The following is a 20,487-nucleotide window of genomic DNA, read 5'->3' on the forward strand; positions in this document are numbered from 1 at the left end:
CTCTTGGGTAAATACCATCCAGTCCTGGTGACTTATTACTGTTTAGTTTATCAGTTTGTTCCAAAATGTCCTCTAATGGCACCTCAATCTGGGGCAGTTCCTCAGGCTTGTCACCTAAAAAGAATGGCTCATGTTTTGGAATCTCCTTCAGCTGTGAAGACCAATGCAAAGGATTAATTTAGTTTCTCCACAGTGGCCTTAATGACGTCCAGGGTTGCCCAACACTTAGCTTGAATGAGGCTCATGTAATAGCATGAATTGATTTTAAATCAAAGGATTTAAATCACAGATCTTAATAATGATTTAAATAATCAATTTTAATCATGCTTTGCTCATTTTAATCATACTTTTTAGTTATTGTCCTAACAAAAAGTTGATTCTCATTGGTTGGTAACCATTAAAACACGTTGCTATACAAATAAAGATAGCCTTTACACTAAATTTGATGTTTCTTTTTTTTAACAATACATAAACAATTATATAGCTTAACTTATATTCAGATTCTTGATTTATGCATTTATTTTTTACTAGATGAATTTTTATTTGTAATTTGTGTTGAGCTCTCTTTGGATGGAAGTTCAAAATTGATTAAAATGCACAAAAACAGCCTTTAATTATTTTATTAAATCTACCTTAAATATACTGGATGCACTATTTTTTATGCATCATAACATGGTTTGCCTTTCAAACTAATATCTGTAGTTAGTAAATTGAACTGATTAATTCTGTTCACCATGTCCTTCAGAGTTTTAGAACTTGCAAATCTCATTCTGTCATGCTTAGTTTTCATTCATAGATTGGAAGAGGAAAAGAAGTTTCATGCTTTTTCAGCTCCTAGTTGGTTTCACAACTCTGAATGAACTAGTCATTGAACTGAACTAGTTGAATAAACTGAAATGAGGAAAATAGTCTATCTGCACTTGCAGAAGAGGCCACTGCTACCAAAAGTTGATTTAGCGCATCAGCAAATTGTGGTTCTAAGTTGCTTAGCCAGTGACTTTCACGAGTTCAGTGGTTTAACTTTCTTTAAAGCTTGGCAGCACATACAATTTGCTTAATTTTATTTTTTTAGTATTCTAAATTATTTTAATTCATTATAAGAAGTTTAGGCCTTCACATAGATCATTAATTTCAATTTAATTGTAACTATGTTTATTTTTTAAAAAGAGACCTGTTTTTCAATTTAAATAAAAATCCAATTTAAACTAAAACTGATTTTTCTTTTTTCTTAAATTTTTTTAATCCACCATGTCATATAATCGCTTACACAAACATCTAGTATTATGTAAGCTATTGGCTTACTAGCTACTTTCATTATGGCTGTTACCTGGGGATTAGCTAATTTGTTTAGGCACTTACAATTTAAACTTTTCAAAGAATATATTGTTTTAGGAAAAGTAGAAACAAAAGGTTTAAAATTTGCCATTTGAAGTAATCCTTTGGCTGGTTCAATACACGGTATTGTTAAGGAAGGAAAATTAATGTATTTCATCAGTGTTGTGTAATACAAGGAATTTTGCCTGGCACTAACTAGTTGGATCTCTGTAGGAAAAAGTTAAGCAAGAAATCAAAAATACAAATTTTAGCAGTTTTGTTTCACAACTGAGCTTCTGGTCAATAAAACCCATTATCAAAACAGAGTTATCTAGAGATGTGTTCAAGCATACCATCAGTGAACGTAGGCGGTAACAGCTTGTGGAGCCAGGAACCATAACCGGTTTTGGTAACTCTTAGATATGTGAACAAACTTTAAGATCAATATGTACTAGAAAAGATACACAATGTATTGGTAATTTGGGCAGGTGTCTTGTAAGGAAATAAGATCAGTAGAGTGGTCTGTAGGCAAGTCTTTGTGTAGTCCATGATTCTGTGTTCATGGATTTTTGGCATTTTGCCAAACTGCCATAGAATCCCGTGTTTTGGCTGAGAACTCTGCCATTTTACTCTAGCTAGATGCCTGACATCTTGCATTTTCTGTCCTGCTGTGTTTGGCTGCAGCTTCCTCTTCCTCTTTCTGTGCTGCTTTCCCTACAAAGGGGACTGTGTTACATAAGCAGCACATTCTTCCCTCTTGCAAATAAGAGTCAGAAAGCAGAGTAGCTCTCCTGGCTCATCAGGACCTTCCTTGCCTGTCTCTGGAGGTGTGTCCCCTGAGGGGAGAACTGTGGCAGCCAAGGGCCATGCTAGTGAGTTGCAGGTGTCAGGCAGAGCTCCATCCCGCTTGAGATGCAAAGTGTAGTAGACTGTTTAAGATAGTCTGGGTCCCTGGGCACACAGTGACAGGAGGTTCCCAATGGCTCTGCCCCTGCACTAAAGCCCCACCCCCTACTTGAAGTGATGCTGGAATAAAGTCCACTTCTCTCACAGAGCATCATGGAGTCCCTTTCTTAGCCTGGCAGGAATGGCATTAGAGCCCCCGCTCTTCTGGAGAATAGCAGCTGCAGCATTTCAGATCACTCTCTTGCTCCAGAAAAGAGAGAGTGGCCCAAGTACTTACATTAGCAGCCAGGGTGTATCTGCTTCAGTGGGCCAGACTTGCTGCAGTCTTCCCCGCCTGTTAAACACAGAATCCTCTGCTGAGATTGGCGGGGTAGTGGTGGTGGGGAGTTGAATTAACACTCTATTGAGGAAAAAATGGACAATTCTACACTCAGAGCTAGTGTTTGTCTACAGATTTGGGTTACCTCTACAACCATGAGGACTAAAAAAACCTCTTTTTTTACTAAAAGTTCAGATTCTGGTCTAGCCAAATGCTTTCAGGAGCTGGTTCTATAGGTATGGGCCTATAGTTGCCTACTATTTTGTCCAGCCCTGGAAGCACATGTATGTATTGGTCAGACTCTCTGCATACAGACACACTTCACAGCCGAGGAGAAACAGAGTTATGCCAGTGTCCCAGCTCACTAGTACAGCTTCTCTGGGACACAGTGTTCCCTCTACAGCCCAGCTCTGACCTCCCAGGGTCCCACTGTCAACCAGAGAAGGATGGAGCTTTATTCACTTAGCTGGGTACTCAGTATTTATCTCAGCTGGGTACTGTCCCTACAGAAACCTTAAACACCCAACCATATTGGGAGTAGCCTTCCCCTTTACCTCAGGTTTCCATAAATTACGCCTTCAGAGAGGACTCAGCAATAAATGATGAAAAAATAAATTAACCTAATGAACACTGCCATAGAACTGAAGGACACTTGATCTGAAATTTTGTGTTGGAGTATAAGGGGCCCAGGTTAGAAGTGATATATCCATAATCAAACACACCATCTCTTATATTACTGACTACTCCTTCAGCATTTTATTTGGTAGTTCCTCTTTCACCCGTCTTGGATGATGCCTTGATAAAAATCCGGTGACCTTTTGCTCTTTCTCCTGAACGCTCTGAGCAATCTCATTTGATCTCATGGGTTCAGCTCTTTTTCCTGTGTAGCTGACTCTTGTATCTACCTCTTTACCTTTGAATGATTTGTATGTCCAGTATCCTATCTCCTCCACCCTCTGTCGCTCTGTACAAGAAAATGTGTTGCTCCTTTTCTTCACCTAAAAGCTTGCCTCTTCCCTTGCTCTCCTTAAATGGGACAGTTCACGTTCATGTGCTTGATGAGGGAGGTCAGATGAACAGAGGATTGAATTTCTTTGAAGGGAGAATACTGGGGAGGGAGGTGTAGGCGCATGGGAGAGGAAGTTGTAGGAGAAATGAGGAAAAAGAGTCACAAGAAACAGTGACTAATGGATATTTTATCATTTTATAATTAAGGCACAACTGTTATAAAATTGCTTGAAATATAAAGATTCATAATAGCAAGTACAGTAGGTACATAACTTTTATTTAGTGCCTACTACAGCTTTTGTGGGGACTTCCACGGCTTAGCATTTCTGGAAATAAAATCAAGTTGTATTTAAGTACCTAAACATCTTGTTAATATAAAAGGTTAAGAGATAACTTAATCACAAACTACAAGTATTACAAGGAGAAAAGATAATAATAATCTATTATCAGAAATCCTATCTCTCAGAAAAAGGAATAATGAGATCCAATGTTTGGAAGCTACCTCTGGGCAAATTCAGAGTAGAAATAAGGCACAATTTAACAGTGAAGGTAGCTAACCATTGGAGCAGAGAATCTACCACATCTCTTGGTAAGCTATCACTTGCAGTCTTTAAATCAAGACTGGATCTTTTATTTTCAAAGAGGTGCTATAGTTTAGACACGTGGATTTGATGCTGAAATTATTGGGTGAATTTCTTTGGCCTATGTTATGCAGGAGGTTATAACAGACAATCCTAATGGTCCCTTTCAACCTTAAATGTTATGACTATATTTATGGATGCATCTGTTTTGTTTTGTGTTTTTGTTTTTTTTCCCAGAGGTGCTAATCTTTTATAGCTTCATTTTGACATCAGTGGGAATTGAAGACATCCAGCACATTGCAGAATGAGGGCCAATGTTGTTTGGTCACTTCTATTTATGTCTAGCAGTAATTTAAACTAATACTAACTCTACTCACGATTTTTTTATCATTATTTTTGGCTAGGCGTTGAATGAAAAAGGGAAATGTGAAAATGAACAGGCCCTAGAAGAAGACAATAAAAAACTGAGGAAAGAAACTGAAAAACTGAAAGCGGAATTGAAGCAAACTTTGAATGGTAACTTTTTTTTTTTAATTGTTCTCTTTTTAATGAGAATGACTTGGCTTTCTATGCCTCAAAGCTTGGTTCAAAAATTCAGTAGTCTAAGAAATCTCCTAACAAAAATGTAATTCATCATATTTAAATATTTAAGTAATTTTGATTTTATTTCCTTAAAATAAAAATAAAAGATTTTAGCTCACTTGATCAAATAATCCCTGGTATAGGTCAGGTGAACTCCACTTACTTAAATGGAATTTGAGACTTTTATAAGCAGGTGCTTTTGGCCCAGTGTTTCAGGTACAATCAATGTCACTTTGTCTTACAGTAAACGTGTTATGCAAAGTTGTATGTTGTAAACAATTATAATGTAACTAAGGCACTAGAATTATAACCTTTAGCTGTTTTAATTCAGTGGGATAGGCATTGATATCAAAGTGTTATACTGTATAAGAATGCAATTTACAGGTACCACTATAACCTTTCACGTCTTGTAATATATAACTAGGCTTGGCAGAATTGCGATTTTTACTTTTTAAAAAATTTTGGTGGATAATATTGATAACTTTAAAGCATTTTTCTGTTATGGATTTAAATTTTCACTTGTAGGAAATTATGGAGGGGTTACACAGTAATGACAGAAGTTGAGATTTTTAGAGAGGTTAGCTGGGCTTCGTCTCTCTCTGGGGCGGTGGGGAATCACACCACCTCACTAAATTTGGGAAGATTTCTTGTAGGGAATTAGTTTGGCTGCAGGAGTCTTCCTCTGCAGCCTTTGTGACGGCAGAACTAAACACAACAAGCCCAGGCCCTTGGTCAAGGCGGGGCAATAGTGAGTGACGCGCTCAGGCAGGGGCTGAGGAACAACAGTATATAAGTCAGCCCAGGCCCTTGGCTCCAAAGGGCCTGGGAGAGGAGGAGACTGCCACACAAGAGTTGGATGGCAGGGGAGATGCAAGCCCTCCCACTCCACTGTGTCCCAGCCTGGGGCCCTAGGAGCCAGCAGTAGACCCGCTGCTGAGTCAGTAGGGATCCTGGCTGCAACACACTGATATGGGCTCTGGCAGTGCTGCAGCCAGACTAGAGTTGGCTGCCCCTGGGCTACTTCCAGACTTCCCCTCTTGAGGTACCTGGGTCAGGGTGGTGTCCTCAGAGGGGTCCAGCACCATGGGTTCCTCGAGATAGCTGGCGAGGGGCAGGCTCGGCACCTCCTCCGGATAGCTGGCAGGGGGCAGGTCGGGACAGTCCTTGGGTTTACTGCAGGCCACTGGGATTTCCCAGTCGCAAGCTAGGCCAGAGGCATCTGGCCTTCCCAGTGGCTGCTGTCTCAGTGAGCTCTGGGGTTGGGCTTTTATGCTTCTCATGCCACGCCTGAGCCTTGGGAGGGGGGCAGGCTCAAATCACCCTGGCTCTGCCTACTCTTGTGTCCGGGACTCATCTCTCTCCAGGGTGGCAGAGAACCACACCACCTCACTACACACACACTCCCTCAAGTCTGGCTCCTGCTTGTCTAGGCCAGGGTCTTCCATCCCTTCTAGGCGGGACAGGAAGTTGGTATTCACATGGTCTTTGCCGACCCTAGTCCAGATGGTGAAAATATACGGCTGTAGCGCCAGGTGCCAGCTCATTAGTCTAGTGTTGTTGTTTTTTCATTCTGGTTAACCACTGAAGTGGGGCATGGTCTGTGACTAGTGTCAATGGGCCCCATGGAGGTAGTACCAAAGATGTCACAGGCCCATTTCACCGCGAGTACTGCTTTCTCTATTAGCGTGTTCTTCTCACGGGTGAATAATTTCTGGCTAAGATATAAGACCAAGTGGTCTTCTCCTTCAATTTCTTGGGATAGGATGGCCCCAAGCCCTACCTCCAAGGCGTCTGTGTGAAGGATGAAGTCACGGTCGAAGTCCGGGTTATATAGGACTCGCTCCTGGCAGAGGCACTCCTTGAGTGTCCAGAAGGCATCTTTGCATTCTTGGGTCCACGGCACATGCCGGGGGCTGTCCTTACTCAAAAGTCTCATCCAGGGGCTGCGATGGAAGCGAACTGGAGACTGGATCGCCAATAGTAGCCGGCGAGCCCCAGAAATTGTCACACTTGACGATTTGTGGTGGGTGGCGAGCAGACCACCAGTGCTTGAACCTTCCCCATGAGGGGTTTCACCTGTCCTCTCCCTTTGTTGAATCCGTGGTACATTGCCTCTTGCCATCCAATCCAACACTTTTTTGGATTGGCCGTTAGTCCCAACTTTCACAGGGATCTCAGGACCGCGACTTTCTGTTCCAGGTGTTCCTCCCACTGGCAGCTGTAGATGACAACGTGGTCCAAATACGCCGCTGTGTAGTCTTGATGGGGCTGTAGGAGGCAGTCCATTAGTCGTTGGAACGTCACCGGGGACCCAGGGAGGCCGAAGCGCATCTGGATCAATTGATAAAGTCCTGTGGGGGTGGCGAACGCCATCTTCTCCTTAGAGATGGGGTCGAGCGGGGTCTGCCAGTACCCCTTACTGAGGTCGAGGGTGGTGATGAAACAAGCCTAAGTGACCAAGCAATTGATCCACATGCGGCATAGGATATGTATCGAACCTCAAGGTGGTGTTAACCTGCCAGAAGTCTATACAGAAGCGCTGTGTTCCATTGGGCTTGGGTACCAAGAACACCAGACTGTGCCACTCACTCTGCAGTGTCTCGATGACTTCTAGGTCTAGCGTGGCCTGTACTTCCTCCTTGACCTCCTGCTGCATTCGGTGCGGCAGGGGCCTGGTTGTCTCCTAGATTACCTTCCCCAGTTTGGTCTGGACGGCATGATGGATCAGGGTCGTGTAACCGGGTAGGACCCTAAAGGTTTTCCTGAAAGCCTTTAGGAGACTTTGGGCTTGTTTTTGCCGCTCTTCCATGAGTGTGTCATCAAGCTAGGGGCCTGCAGGGTCCTCTGTAAGGGGTGCATGGGGACCCAACTCTGGTTCTGGTGGGTAAGGGTTAATAGGCCCTCCCACTCTCGCCATGGTTTCAGTAGTCACATGATTTCGCTGGGTCATCTTGTGCTGGTCAGGCTGGCGGACCTCAGAGGTGATTGGCCCGACCTTCTGGACCATCTCACAAGGTCCCTGCCAATTGACCTGCAGCTTTGATTCGCTTGGCAGTAGGAGGAGCAGGACCTGATCATTGGGTTCAAAGGCACAGATCAACACTTCCTGGTTATAGGTTCGTGCCTGGGCTTCCTGCGTGACCTAAGTTTTCTCGTGCTAGGGCTCTGGCCTGAGCGAGGTGCTCCTGGAGCTGGAGAACGAACTTCAGGAGTCCCTGGGTTGGCGACGGAGACTGCTCTGATGTCTCCCGCATGAAGTGTTATATGGGTGACAGCCATATAGCAGCTCAAACAGGGAAAATTTTGTTGATTACTGGGGTACCTCATGGATTGCCAGCAGTAAGGGCAGGAGTAGCTGGTTCTACCAGCGTAGCTCCTCTGGGGGGAACTTGCACAGCATTTCCTGCAGGATCTGATTGAATTGTTCCACCAGCCCATCAGTCTGTGGGTGGTAGACTGAAGTGCGTAACTGTTTAACTCCCAGGAGCTCACATACCTGCTGCAACAGCCAGAAGGTGAAGTTGGTGCCCTGGTCTGTTAGGATTTCCCAGGGTAGGCCCACTCAAGCAAAGACCATCGCCAGCGAACGAGCGAAGGTTCAGGCGGTGGTGCTCCGCAATGGCATGGCCTCGGGAAAACGGGTGGCATAATCAACTATGATCAACACATACCAGAATCCCGTGGCACTTCTTGAGAGCGAGCCCACCAGGTCCATGGCCACCTGCTCAAATGGCATCTCCGTGATGGATGTGGGAACCAAATGGGCCTTAGGTATCTGTGGGAGAGCCGCTAATTGGCACTCTGGGCAGGAGCTACAGTAGTTTCTCACCTCCTGGTGAACGCTGGGCCAGCAGAATCACGTCAAAATCCGGGTGAGGGTCTTTTCATGGCCCAAGTGTCTTGTGGCAGGGATGTCATGTGTGAGCTTCGTTACTACTTGGCGGTGGCACTGAGGCACCAGCAGCTGGGTCTGTGGTTCTTCCATGCGGGGATCCTGTTCCACCCGTAAAGACGGTCATAGCGTAGCTCGAAACAGAGCCACTGATTTGCATGATGTGGGTCAATCTGTAGGCCCGACTAAAGGCGGGGTCTGCTCTTTGATCATGCTGACTAACATCCATCGCGTGACCCCAGCCACCGTTGGCGGGATCCGGGCACTGGGGTAGGACTGCATGTCGCTGTGGATACATTGCAGCCGGATCATCCCCAGGTGGGGGTTGGCCCGGGGCCCCAAGGTTTGATGGATTAGCATCTGGCCACAGCCCAAATTGATCAGAGCCAGGATTGGGTGTTCCCCGACAACTACTGCAACCATGATCTTGGTGATCTGTGGCAGCCAGGCCCAGGTCTCTCCCACCCAGATGTGGCTGAAGCTGCATTCCATCTCAGTGCAGTCACGCTGCAAGTGTCCATATTTCCCATGTAAAAAACGGTACCGAAGTTCTGGGCGACCACCCCAGGTGGGGGCTCCCAACAGGCCCATGGCGGGACTCCGATTGGCCCTCGGGAAATGGGGGCATGGATCCTTGTCAAGGTGGGAGTTCGGGGCGTCTGGTCCGAAGCCTCGAGCAAGCGTCTTGCCTGTGGGGGAGACTCCACACTTCCGTCTGAGCGCCTTCTTTCTTTTCGGGGTTAGGATGCTCTCGGGAGTGGGGTCTGGTAGCTGGCCCCACTGACGTTTCAGCCGTGAGGATGTCTTCCATGAATGCTACTGCGGCAGTTAGCATTGCTGGCCGAAGGTGAAGCACCCAGGCCCTTGCTCGCTCCAAGAGGATGTGTACGAACTGTTCTAAAATAATTTGTTCTGTGACCTCGTCCATGGTCCTCCTCTCTGGCTGTAGCCACCGCTTGCACGCTTCCTTCAGCTCTTGTCTGGTGCCTGTGGGGTAGGTCTGCCTCCGGAATTGTTGCCAAAAGATTTCTGGGCTGATGTCCAGGGTGTCCAGGATCTCTGACCTGAGTGTAGTCCCTTGCATTCTCTGTAGACAGCCCTCTGTATGCTGTTTGGGCTGTCCCGGTTAAGTACGGGGTCAAGAGAGAGTGGCCCATTGGTCAGGGGCCCACCCTGCAACCAGTACCACTCTTTCAAAAGTTACCAGAAAGGCTCAGGGTCGTCATTGGGTCTAATTTGGTCAGCTGCACCAGCGCAGTGGTGCGGGGTGACCCAGCCGTGTCTCCTGGCTGGGGCTCCGTGGGGCGCGGTAGTGCCGTTGCCAGCTGCTGCAGGCATTGCCACCACTGTTCCTGGTTCTGAACCCCCAGATCCTGAATCAGCTGCTTTTGCTGTGCTCCCAGCTGTTGGATAAGCTGCAGCTGCTGCTGCTGCTGCTGGAGCTGGGCTGCCTGCTGCTGCTGGAGCTGGAGCTGGGCCGCCTGCTGTGACTTCTAGCTCTCGGTCAGGAGCTTGATAAGTTTGTTCATATCCATGGCTCTTTCTAGGGTACATTTCCCACCCCCAGACTGCTTCTCACAGGGGTCGAGGGATCGTGCCTACGTTCTCTACCACATGTAGAGTGGTTAGCCAGGGCTCATCTCTTTCCAGGGTGGTAGAGAATCACACTGCCTCACTAAACTCGGGAAGATGTCTTGTGAGGAATTAGTTCGGCCATGGGAGTCTTCCTCTGCGGCCTTTGTGAGGGCAGAATTAAACACAGTAAGCTGAGGCCCTGGGTCAGGGCGGGGCAGTGGTGAGTCAGGCCCTTAGGCCCAACAGTATATAACAGTCAGCCCAGGCCCTTGCCTCCAAAGGGCCTGGGAGAGGGGGAGACTGCTACCCGCTAGTTGGGTGGCAGGGGTAATGCAGGCCCTCCACTCCACTGCATCCCAGCCCAGGGCCCTAGCAGCAGCAGAAGACCTGCTGCTGAGTCAGTAGGGATCCTGGCCCCAACACACTGACATGGGTTCTGGCAGTGCTGCAGCTAGACCAGGGTTGGCTGCCTCTAGGCTACTTCCAGACTCCCCCTCTTGAGGTACCTGGGTCAGGGTGGTGTCCTCAGGGGGGTGCAGCACCATGGCTTCCTCGGGATAGCTGGCAGGGCACAGGCCCGCAACTCCTCTGGGTAGCTGGCACGAGGCAGGTTGGGCCAGTCCTTGGGTTTATCGCAGGCCACTGGGGTTTCCCAATCGCAAGCTAGGCTGGAGACGTCTGGCCCCCCCAGCGGCTGCCATCTCAGTGAGCTCTGGGGTCAAGCCTTTATACTTCCCTGGCTCTGCCCATGCTGGTGTTGGGCAGGACTCGTCTCTCACCGGGGCGGCAGGAACCACCACACTGCCTCACTACAGGATTCGAAAAGTTAAGTTTTATAACTTTAAAACACAAATTGTCAACATCAGATGTCAAAATGTACAAAGAAAATATCCTTAATTTCTTAAGCAGCATTTTTCTTTGCCTATCTATACATTTTGATTAGCATTGATGGAAACATTTTTCATTAGTTTGTGCATGTCCGCTGAAATTGACATTAACTTTATATTTACTGATACAAATCTAATCCGTCCAAGCCTATGTATAATCTTCCTCTTCATATCAAAAAAGGGATGATATATGAAAAGTTTATTCGGTAAAGTGTACTTTTTAAACCACAGATACAAGGTAAGCCCTTACCGGAATTCTAACTGTGTGTGTTTTTCTTTTCTTTTCCTTTTTTTTTAAACTGTAGAGACATTTGCATTTCTTTCTTTCTTTCTTTTTTTTTTTTAAAGGGGGGGATAATGTGCTTTGTAGCATGACACTATATGTTATCAGCTACCATTTTTAAGGTTTAGGCTGTCAGAACTGCTTTCTTGGTTAATTGACACTGAGATAAAAGCAGATTTTACCCGTTTGAAGTTGTCCTCTTTTGATCTTTCAAGGTGTGTGACATTTTATGAACACACTCACCCATCTGAAATTAATGTTTTAGATAACATCACTTGTGACCTTGTAAAGATCAAATAGACCCCATCTAGTCTAAAAATATATTTTTCCTTGACAATAAACAGCATGCTGTCACCATAAAGTAGCAGTACTCATGAGATCACAGAGTGGTCAGTGCCCTGGCTAGAGTAGTGTGCCTTTGCTACTAAACTGCAAAGAATAACAACTCCAAACATTTAATGAATCGTAGTTGTCAGTTCTAAAGCTGAAGATAAATTAAAACTGCAGAACAGCTGTTTTTAATTGTGCTTGATGCATTAATACAGCAAGAATCCATTATTTTGAAAGGAGGGGGTCTCCTTTACCCTTTTCCCTGCCAGAGGCCCTCTGAGAAGCAGTCTCTTAATCATATGAAAACTACAAACTGGTGTGTGAGTTTAGAACACACCATTTTTCCTGGAGAAGACAAGGCCAGAATTCTAGATAAGGGGGTTACCTAAATCTGAGAACAAATGGGAGAAGAGGTGACAAAGATTTCAGACACTTTTTTTTTTTTTGTTGTGTTTTGTTCTCATTTTCCCTTTCCCTTTCAGGCCTCTTTTTTAGCAATGCTATGGAAGTGAAGGAAAGGGGGCTTTTATTTTTCTCTATTGCAGACCCACATACTGAGGGTTTTACAGGCACCCAGCAGTGGGTTAGCTAGTACTTTCAGAGTGTAAATCCATTTTTAGCATACCTGGACATGTAATTACATGTCCTTAGAGAGAGTCTGTTCTGAGATGGCAGTTTATAGATGCACATACATATTATGAAGACTGTTTCACTACTATCTGCAGATGACTGAGTGCTGGCAGGATTTAGTAGTGGTGATGTAGACCTGATGGTCATGAGTGACTGTCTTCTGGTGTGATTTTCTGTTATAAAGCCAAAAAATGAATCCAGAAATAAGAAAATTTCTCCTTTTGCACACAGGTACTTTTCAAAACTATAATTGCTTTTAACAGGAAAACTTTATCGAAATTCTCAAAGGCTCTCAACCTGTCTGCTAGCACTGTACCTATTATATTTTGCACGTAGACAAGTTTACTTATGGAAAACTTGTACATAGAAATTTGCAGGGGAACTTCTTGAGGCTATTTCTGAAAATGTGAAGTTTCTTTGGTGTGTTTTAGTTTCCTAAATTTCAATCAATAGTAAACATAGTAGCCCTACGTACTGAAACAGCAGAATACACTATTTTGCTAGTGCCATAAATTGTCTAAAAACCCACAATTAAATAAACTGGTCTGAGTTTAATTTTCAGGACTTTCCTTTTCTCAGCTATCCTTTTCATGGATGGATTAGAAAAGTCTTGCCTAGTTGAATACATTTAAATGACTTTATATTAACCTCATCCACCTTGTCTATATATTAACCAGACATTTTGTCTTATCTATCCTTTCTCACTTATGGATCCTGTACTTTAGGGAAGTATTTGTTGTTCATGACCAGGGGACCTTTTCTGTGGGACATACAGCAGAATTGACCTGCTCCTTTCCCTCCTCAACTCACCTTGTGTTTTGCAGGCACTGCACTAACATCTAGTAAAAGCTACAGCTTTATTTACACATAACAAAAAGTTATACAGATTGACAAGTATTAATTAAGCATTGAGGCAGAACAGATCCGTGCCAAATTCCTCAGTAGCATGTGGACATCTCATGATAATGCTCCACTCCATGTGATTTGCACCAAATGTTCTGCCTGTATCTGAGAGCATGACAACCCTTTTGCTCTTCCATTCCTATATATTTTCATTAAATATGACCCTTCTTCCATATCAGACTCCATCTATATCAAAGCTGTTCCACTACACAGAATAAGAAATCTAAAATAAGAGGACACAGAACCCCACTGACATGTCTCCCTTTTTTTTTTCCTGCCAACCTTCCAGCCACAATAAGCAAAAGGGTAACATATTTGTCTTTTTTGTTTAATGTGGCATTCATGTTTTGCAAAATGTTTAAAGTGTGTGTTTGTGAGGTGGTAATTTTGAACTTCATGATGAGTAATATTTTCAAAAGTGCATTTGGTGCTTTGAAGCTTAAGTCGCTTTTGAAAATGAGATTTAGGGTATGTCTCCACTGCAGCTGGGACTTATGCTAACTCAGTTCAAGCTAGTGTGCTAAAAGTAGCAGTGGGGATGTTGCAGCACTGGCTGAGACTTGGGCTGCAGCCTGAGTCCAAGCCAGCCTGACCCCCTAGGTCCAAGCTCAGACAGCTAGCCCAAGCTGCCTCCAGTTTTGCAATCTTCACACAGACGTTTTTAACACACTAGCTCAAGGTGAGCTAGCACAAGTCTGTCTGCCCACACTGGGAATATCAGCTCTTGGCTTCAGTGTAGTGTCAAAGTTAGATTCAGGACTCACAATTTGTCGGACCACTCTGTTTTATTAGCAAAGCGTTCTGCTAATACACCCAGATAATGTGCGAGTGCCATGCAAGGCTTAAGCTACTTTAGTTATACGGATAGAAAGGGTGCGAACTTAACAAGATAACAAAGGGAATAGAACTGATAAATCTACCTGGGGCTAGACACGCGTATCCTATTTCCTTATTAACTCTTACCGATCTCCTGCTAATGTCCCACATTAGCTTAAGTGGACCCATTGTTCCATACTTTAATGTTTCTCTTCCTGACAACTTTATTTCAACGTTCCTCATTCCTGCTTAAAGGAAGATACAGCATTTCTTTAATTCATTCTACTTTTACAATCTAATTAATTCTACTTTCACAGTAGACATACCCTCAGGTGCTTTTGAACATATTATATTGTGCGCGCCCGCACACAAGCAAAACTAAAAAGTATTCAAAATAGTTCTCAGTCTGATAATGAGGTGGGAAGGGGGAGGTAAAAGATGCTGCTGAAACAAGATCCTTGATCCTTTAAACAGATTTGGTTTATGTACAAAATAAGTGTAACAAGAACATTGTGTTGCTAGTTCTCTAGGTTTTTGGGAAGAAGTAAGGGATGGTTTTGGCCAATCTAGTTTTAAAATACACACACCATTTCAAGACCTATAATATTACAATCATTCATTCCTTTTTTTAATTTAAAATAAATTGATGCAAGATTGTTCAAGATTTGAAAGGTCTGAACAAAAAATGGGGACACATGAAAGCATTTGATAAATGTTATCACTACCAGTGAGAGTTCAGTTTGGGCATTATGTAGGTTTTTGTTTTAAAGAGGCAAGGGCGGAGATGATGGGGTGGGGGAGCATGCGGGGTCCCCCCCAGATGTGCTGTTTGGCTTGTACTAAGCGTGCTCAGTAATACTGCCGAAGCTGTCTGCCCTCTGTACCTTCCCACCCACTCTGTCAGCAGGCACGGGTCATCTGTGGGTGTGGGAGAACCAGGCTAAAGGGATGTGTGAAAATGCCCTTTACATGAAAACCTTCACAGGGTCTCAAAACATTTTACAAAAGTGAGTAAATATCGGTTTCCATCTACAGATGGGGAAATTGAGATACAGGAAGGTTAAGTGACCAGGTCAGGTCATACATTGAGTTATTGGCAGAGCTAGATATACAGGACAAGCCTACCATGCTCCCATCCTTTTGCTTTAACCTCTAGACCAGGGTCGGGCAAACTTTTTGGCCCGAGGGCCACATTGGGGTTGCAAAACTATATGGAGGGCCTGGTAGGGAAGGCTGTGCCTCCCTAAACAGTCTGGTCCCCGCCCCTTATCTGATCCCTCCCACTTCCCACCCCCGGACCACCCCCTTCTGGGATGCCCCCCCCCCCCCCCCGCTCCATATCCAACCTCGCCCATCCAACCTCCACCCCTTTTGCCTGACTGTCCTGCGCCCTATCCACATCCACACTCCCACCCCCTGACGGGCCCTCCAGGACTCCCACGCTTTTCCAGCCCCCACCCCGTCCCCTGACTGCCCCCTCCCCAGAACCTCCGCCCCATCCAATCACCCCTGCTCCCTGTCCCCTGACTATCCCCCAGGACCTCTTGCTCCTTATCTACCCTCTTCCCCTCCCGCTCCCTGCCCCCTTACCATGCTTCTCAGAGCAGCATGTCTGGCAGCCGCGCCACCTGGCCAGAGCCAAACACGCTACCACACTGCCCTGTAGGAGCACGCAGCCCCGCTGCCTAGAGTGCTGCCCACGTGGCAGCGTCACTGCAGGGAAGGGGGGGACAGCAGGGGAGGGGCTGGGGGCCAACCTCCCTGGCCAGGAGCTCAAGGGCTGGTCCCGCGGGCCATAGTTTGCCCACCTCTGCTCTAGATTAATTTTATTAAGAGGCATCCCATGCAATGCAGTACATATCATAGCTGAATATTTCTGGTTATATTTTTTTCAAAGGGATATCATTAACCCTGGTTAGGAGGGCCTGCCAATCTACTTAAGCAGTATGTTAAGATGTTATGAAGTCCCTCTGCAAGGGACAAACTTAATTTGAATTTGATAAACATTTTATCCAATTGCTTGGAATTGCTCACTCAATGTAAAAACAGTGAAAATGCTGTGAGGAGAGGAGCCAAGTGAATTAGTTTTTAATGAATAATTAACATTTCTGAAGGATGTGTTTCTGATTAGAGCACAGTACTGAGAGTCAGGAGATCTGAGAGTTACTCCCAGCTTTACAACTGGCTTGCTGTTATCTTGGACAAATCACTTGGCCTGTTTGTGCCTTATTTTCTTTGCCTGGAAAATGTTTTGCAAATACACTTTGAGATTCTCTAAAGAAAGTGGCCCTTCACATAATCTTTCAAACTACGCAAGAGCAAAATATTAGCCATTTAAAAAAGAAATTACCTTGCAACCAACACTGATAAGTTTTAATTACTGCATGAATTATTGGTAGCCAAACCATTTCCCCAGTAGAGGATTAATAGTTTGAGCAGGGGAAAGGCCTAAGAATTGCTGTGATGATCTGGTCCACCACTTCTGCAGAGAGGAGTATGTGGTAGGAACATTGCAGCTTTTCCAGTTATTAGGGTGGAGAAGCCCCCTTAGAACAATTCCACTCCTCTTCTGTGGCCCAGGCAAGAGCATCCTACTCTTGCCTAGTTTGAGGTTTTTAAGGCTGGGAGTTGGGTACAAAGACTTCAGTGAGAGTGGAAGGTGCTGAACATGTTCTTAAATCTACCCTTTTCAAAGCATGTGGTTGGTCACCAGTCAAACCTAAGTATTTTCATAAGGACAATAAGGAATTTTTAAAATATATTAGGAACAAAAACAATCCTGACAGTGGTATTGGTCCATTACTAAATGGCAATAGTAGATTTATCAGAAATAATGCAGAAAATGTAGAGGTCTTCAGTAAATATTTCTGTTGTTTATTTGGGGTAAAACACATGATACAGTCTCATTATATGGTGATAACACACTTTCCATTTCACTAGGATCTCTGGAGGATGTTAAACAGAAGCTGCTAAAGTCAGATACTTTAAAATCAGCAGGTCCGGGTGACTTGCGTTCAAGAGTTTTAAAGAACTGGCTGAGGAGCTCTCTGGACTGTTAATGTTGATTTTCAGTAAGTCTTAGAGCACTGGGGAAGTTCCAGAAGACTGGAAGACAGCTAGTTTGCCAGTTTTTTAAAAAGGTGAACAGGATGACCTAGGTAATTATAGACCTGTCAGCCTGACATCAGTCCCGGTCAAGATAATGAAGCAGCTGGTACAGGACTCAGTTAATAAAGAACTAAAGGAAGATAATGTAATTAGTGCAAATCAACATGGTTTATGGAAAATAGATCTTGTCAAACTAACTTGTAACCACATCAAAAACAGATATTAAGTTTGGTTGATAAAGGTAATAGTGTTGATGTAATATACTTACCCTTCTGTAAGGGATTTGACTTGGTACTGCATAACATTTTGATTAAAAAACTCAAATGATATAAAATTAGCACACATTAAATAGATTGAAAACTGGCTGATAGTTACATTTTGAGACCAGTAAACAGGAAATCATCATTGAGCAGATTTGCTTCTATAAAGGTCAGTTCTTTCTTCTGTTTAACATTTTTATCAATGACCTGGAAGAAAACATAAAATCATCACTGGTAGAGTTTGCAGATTATACCAAAGTCAAGCGAGTTTTAAATAATGGAGAGGACAGGTCACTGATACAAAGCAATCTGGATCACTTGGTAAACTGGGCACAAGCAAACTGTTTTAATACAGCTTAAATGTATGCATCTGTTAATAAAGAATGAAGACCATACTTTCAGGATGGGGAAATCTATCCTAGGAATCAGTGAGTCTGAGAGAGGTTGTAGTGGATAATCAGGTGAACATGAAGTCCCAGTGTGGTGCTGTGGCCAAAAGAGCTAATATGATGTTGGGATGCATAAACAGGAGAATCTTGAGTAGGAATAGAGAGGTTATTTTACTTCTGAATTAGGCACTGGTGTGATCTTGCTGGAATACTGTGTCTAGTTCTCCTGCCCACAATTCAAGAAATATATTGATTATTTGGAGTAGGTTCAGAGAAGAGCCACAAGAATGATAATGGATTAGACAGAAAACCTGCCTTGTCTGAAGGAGCTTCGTCTGTTTAGCTTGACAAAGAGAAGGTTAAGATGTAACTTGATTAACTCTACAAATACATATGTGGAGAACAAATATTTAATCATGGTTTCTTCAGTCAAGCAGAGAAAGATATAAAATAATCCAGTGGCTGGAAGTTGCATCTGGACAGATTCAGACAGGAAATAAGGCTTATATTTTTAATGGTAAGAGTAATTAACTACTGGAAGAATTTACCAAGGGTCGTGTGGCATATGCAGGCCATTTTTAAACCAAGATTGGATGTTTTTCTAAAAAAATATGCTCTAGGAATTATTTTGGAGAAGTTCTATGGCCTGTGTTTAGACAGGAAGTCAGACTAGATGATCATTATGGTCCCTTCTGGTCTTATAGATGCATAGATTCTAAGTGCCTTTATCCTTTATGGCAGGTTTCAGAGTAGCAAATTAATTCCAATTCAGCAGTCTCTCGTTGAAGTCTGTTTTTGAAGTTTTTTTTGTTGTAATATTGCGACTTTTAGGTCTGTAATCAAGTGACCAGGGAGATTGAAGTGTTCTCCGACTGGTTTTTGAATGTTATAATTCTTGACATCTGATTTGTGTCCATTTATTTTTACATAGAGACTGTCCGGTTTGGCCAATGTACATGGCAGAGGGACATTGCTGCCACATGATGGCGTATATCACATTGATTCACCTGCACATTGAAACGTATATTTCTAGTGCATGTACTGTTAAAGATAGAATTGAAAATTTACTCTTTGGACAACTGTAGCATTATTGCATAGATGTTTCTTCATATCAAAATGCAGTAACTAAAATGTTTTGATAAATTCACTTCTGTATCTTATAGCCCTTTCCAAAGCAACAAATGAAGTGACTGCAATTAAAAAGCAATCTGAAGGCCTTAAAAGAGAATATGATCGCCTTATGAAAGAACATGAACGGCTGCAGGTAGGTGGTTGTGGTTCACTGTATGAGCAGAATGTTCTGAAATTGTACTAACAAAATTACACGTTGGATGTTTTTTTTCCAAGAGCAAGAAAATTTATCAACCCCTTTAGCATATGTTACAATGGAAATTACTCCCTGAAGGACTTTTCAGTTTGGAAAAGAAGAGACTAAGGGGGGATATGATGTATATAAAATCCATGAGTGGTGTGGAGAAAGTGAATAAGGAAAAGTTATTTACTTGTTCCCATAATATAAGAACTAGGGGCCACCAAATAAAATTAGTGGGCAGCAGGCTTAAAAACAAATAAAAGGAAGATCTTCTTCACACAGTGCACAGTCAACCTGTGGAACTCCTTGCCTGAGGAGGTTTTGAAGGCTAGGACTATAACAGAGTTTAAAAGAGAACTAGATAAATTCATGGAGTTAAGTCCATTAATGTCTATTAGCCAGGATGGGTAAGGAATGGTGTCCCTAGCCTCTGTTTGTCAGGGGGTGGAGATGGCAGGAGAGAGATCACTTGATCATTACATCCCTACCCCGACATAACACAGTCCTCGGGAGCCAAAAATCTCACCACCTTATAAGTGAGACCGCGTTATATCGGGTTTGGTCCGGACTGGACCGGCTTCCTCAGCGGCAAAGCCGGTGCAACCATTTAGGCAACCTAGGCGGTCACCTGGGGTGCCGTTTTCTTTGGCAGCGACCGTGGCGGCTGGATCTTCGGCTGCCCTGGTTGCCACCGGCATTTAGGCAGAGGGAGCTGGGGCAGGGGAGCGTGGGGAGGGCTGCATGCAGCAAGTGAGTGGGGGGAGGCGGCATGCAGGGGAACTCCCTGCCCCAGCTCACCCCTGCCCCGCCTCCTCCCCGAGGATGCCGTGGCTGCTTCACTTCTCCTGACTCCCAGGCTTGCGGCGCCGCAAGCCTGGGAGGTGGGAGAAGTAAAGTGACCATGGTGTGCTTAGGGAGGAGGTGGAGCAGGTGAAGCAGCTGCTTCACTTCTCCCGCCTCCCAGGCTTGCGGCACCAATCAGCTTAGGGAGCTACTGCAAGAGGAGTGCCTCAAGGCGGGGGCTCAGGTGAGGGGAAGGGCGCAAGGTGAAAGTTTTGCCTAGGGCACAAAACATCCTTGCACCGGCCCTGCCCAGCGGTGATTTATAGGGCCCGGTGCTCCAGCTACTTTTGGGAGCCCCGGTCCCTTTAAGTCACCGCTGGAGCTCTGGCAGCAGGGCTTGGGTGGGGATTTAAAGAGCCTGGGGCTCCACATGAATTTGGATATAATGCGGTAAAGCAGCAGGGCTCAGGTGGCGCTTTAAAGGGCCCGGGGCTCCCCACTCCTTTACCGTGTTGTATCCAAATTTGTGTTATATCGGATCACGTTCTATCGGCATAGACATGTACCTGTTAGATTCACTCCCTCTGGGGCACCTGGCATTGGCCACTG

The 20,487-nt window shown here is 44.6% G+C and overlaps 2 protein-coding genes across 7 annotated transcripts in view; both read left to right on the plus strand.

Moving 5' to 3' along the window:
• Window positions 1-20,487, plus strand: part of CBLL1 (Cbl proto-oncogene like 1) — a 169,460-nt gene that overhangs the window by 84,465 nt on the left and 64,508 nt on the right. The gene's annotated exons all lie outside the window — the stretch shown is intronic.
• Window positions 1-20,487, plus strand: part of BCAP29 (B cell receptor associated protein 29) — a 49,444-nt gene that overhangs the window by 23,601 nt on the left and 5,356 nt on the right. For both annotated transcript variants that reach the window (XM_050926063.1, XM_050926071.1), the window contains exons 6-7: window positions 4,533-4,644; window positions 18,947-19,047. In XM_050926063.1, the coding sequence (XP_050782020.1) occupies window positions 4,533-4,644; window positions 18,947-19,047 (213 nt within the window). The remainder of the gene's footprint in view (window positions 1-4,532; window positions 4,645-18,946; window positions 19,048-20,487) is intronic.

This window comes from Gopherus flavomarginatus, chromosome 1 (genome assembly GCF_025201925.1).
Source record: "Gopherus flavomarginatus isolate rGopFla2 chromosome 1, rGopFla2.mat.asm, whole genome shotgun sequence".
Taxonomy (NCBI): domain Eukaryota; kingdom Metazoa; phylum Chordata; order Testudines; family Testudinidae; genus Gopherus; species Gopherus flavomarginatus.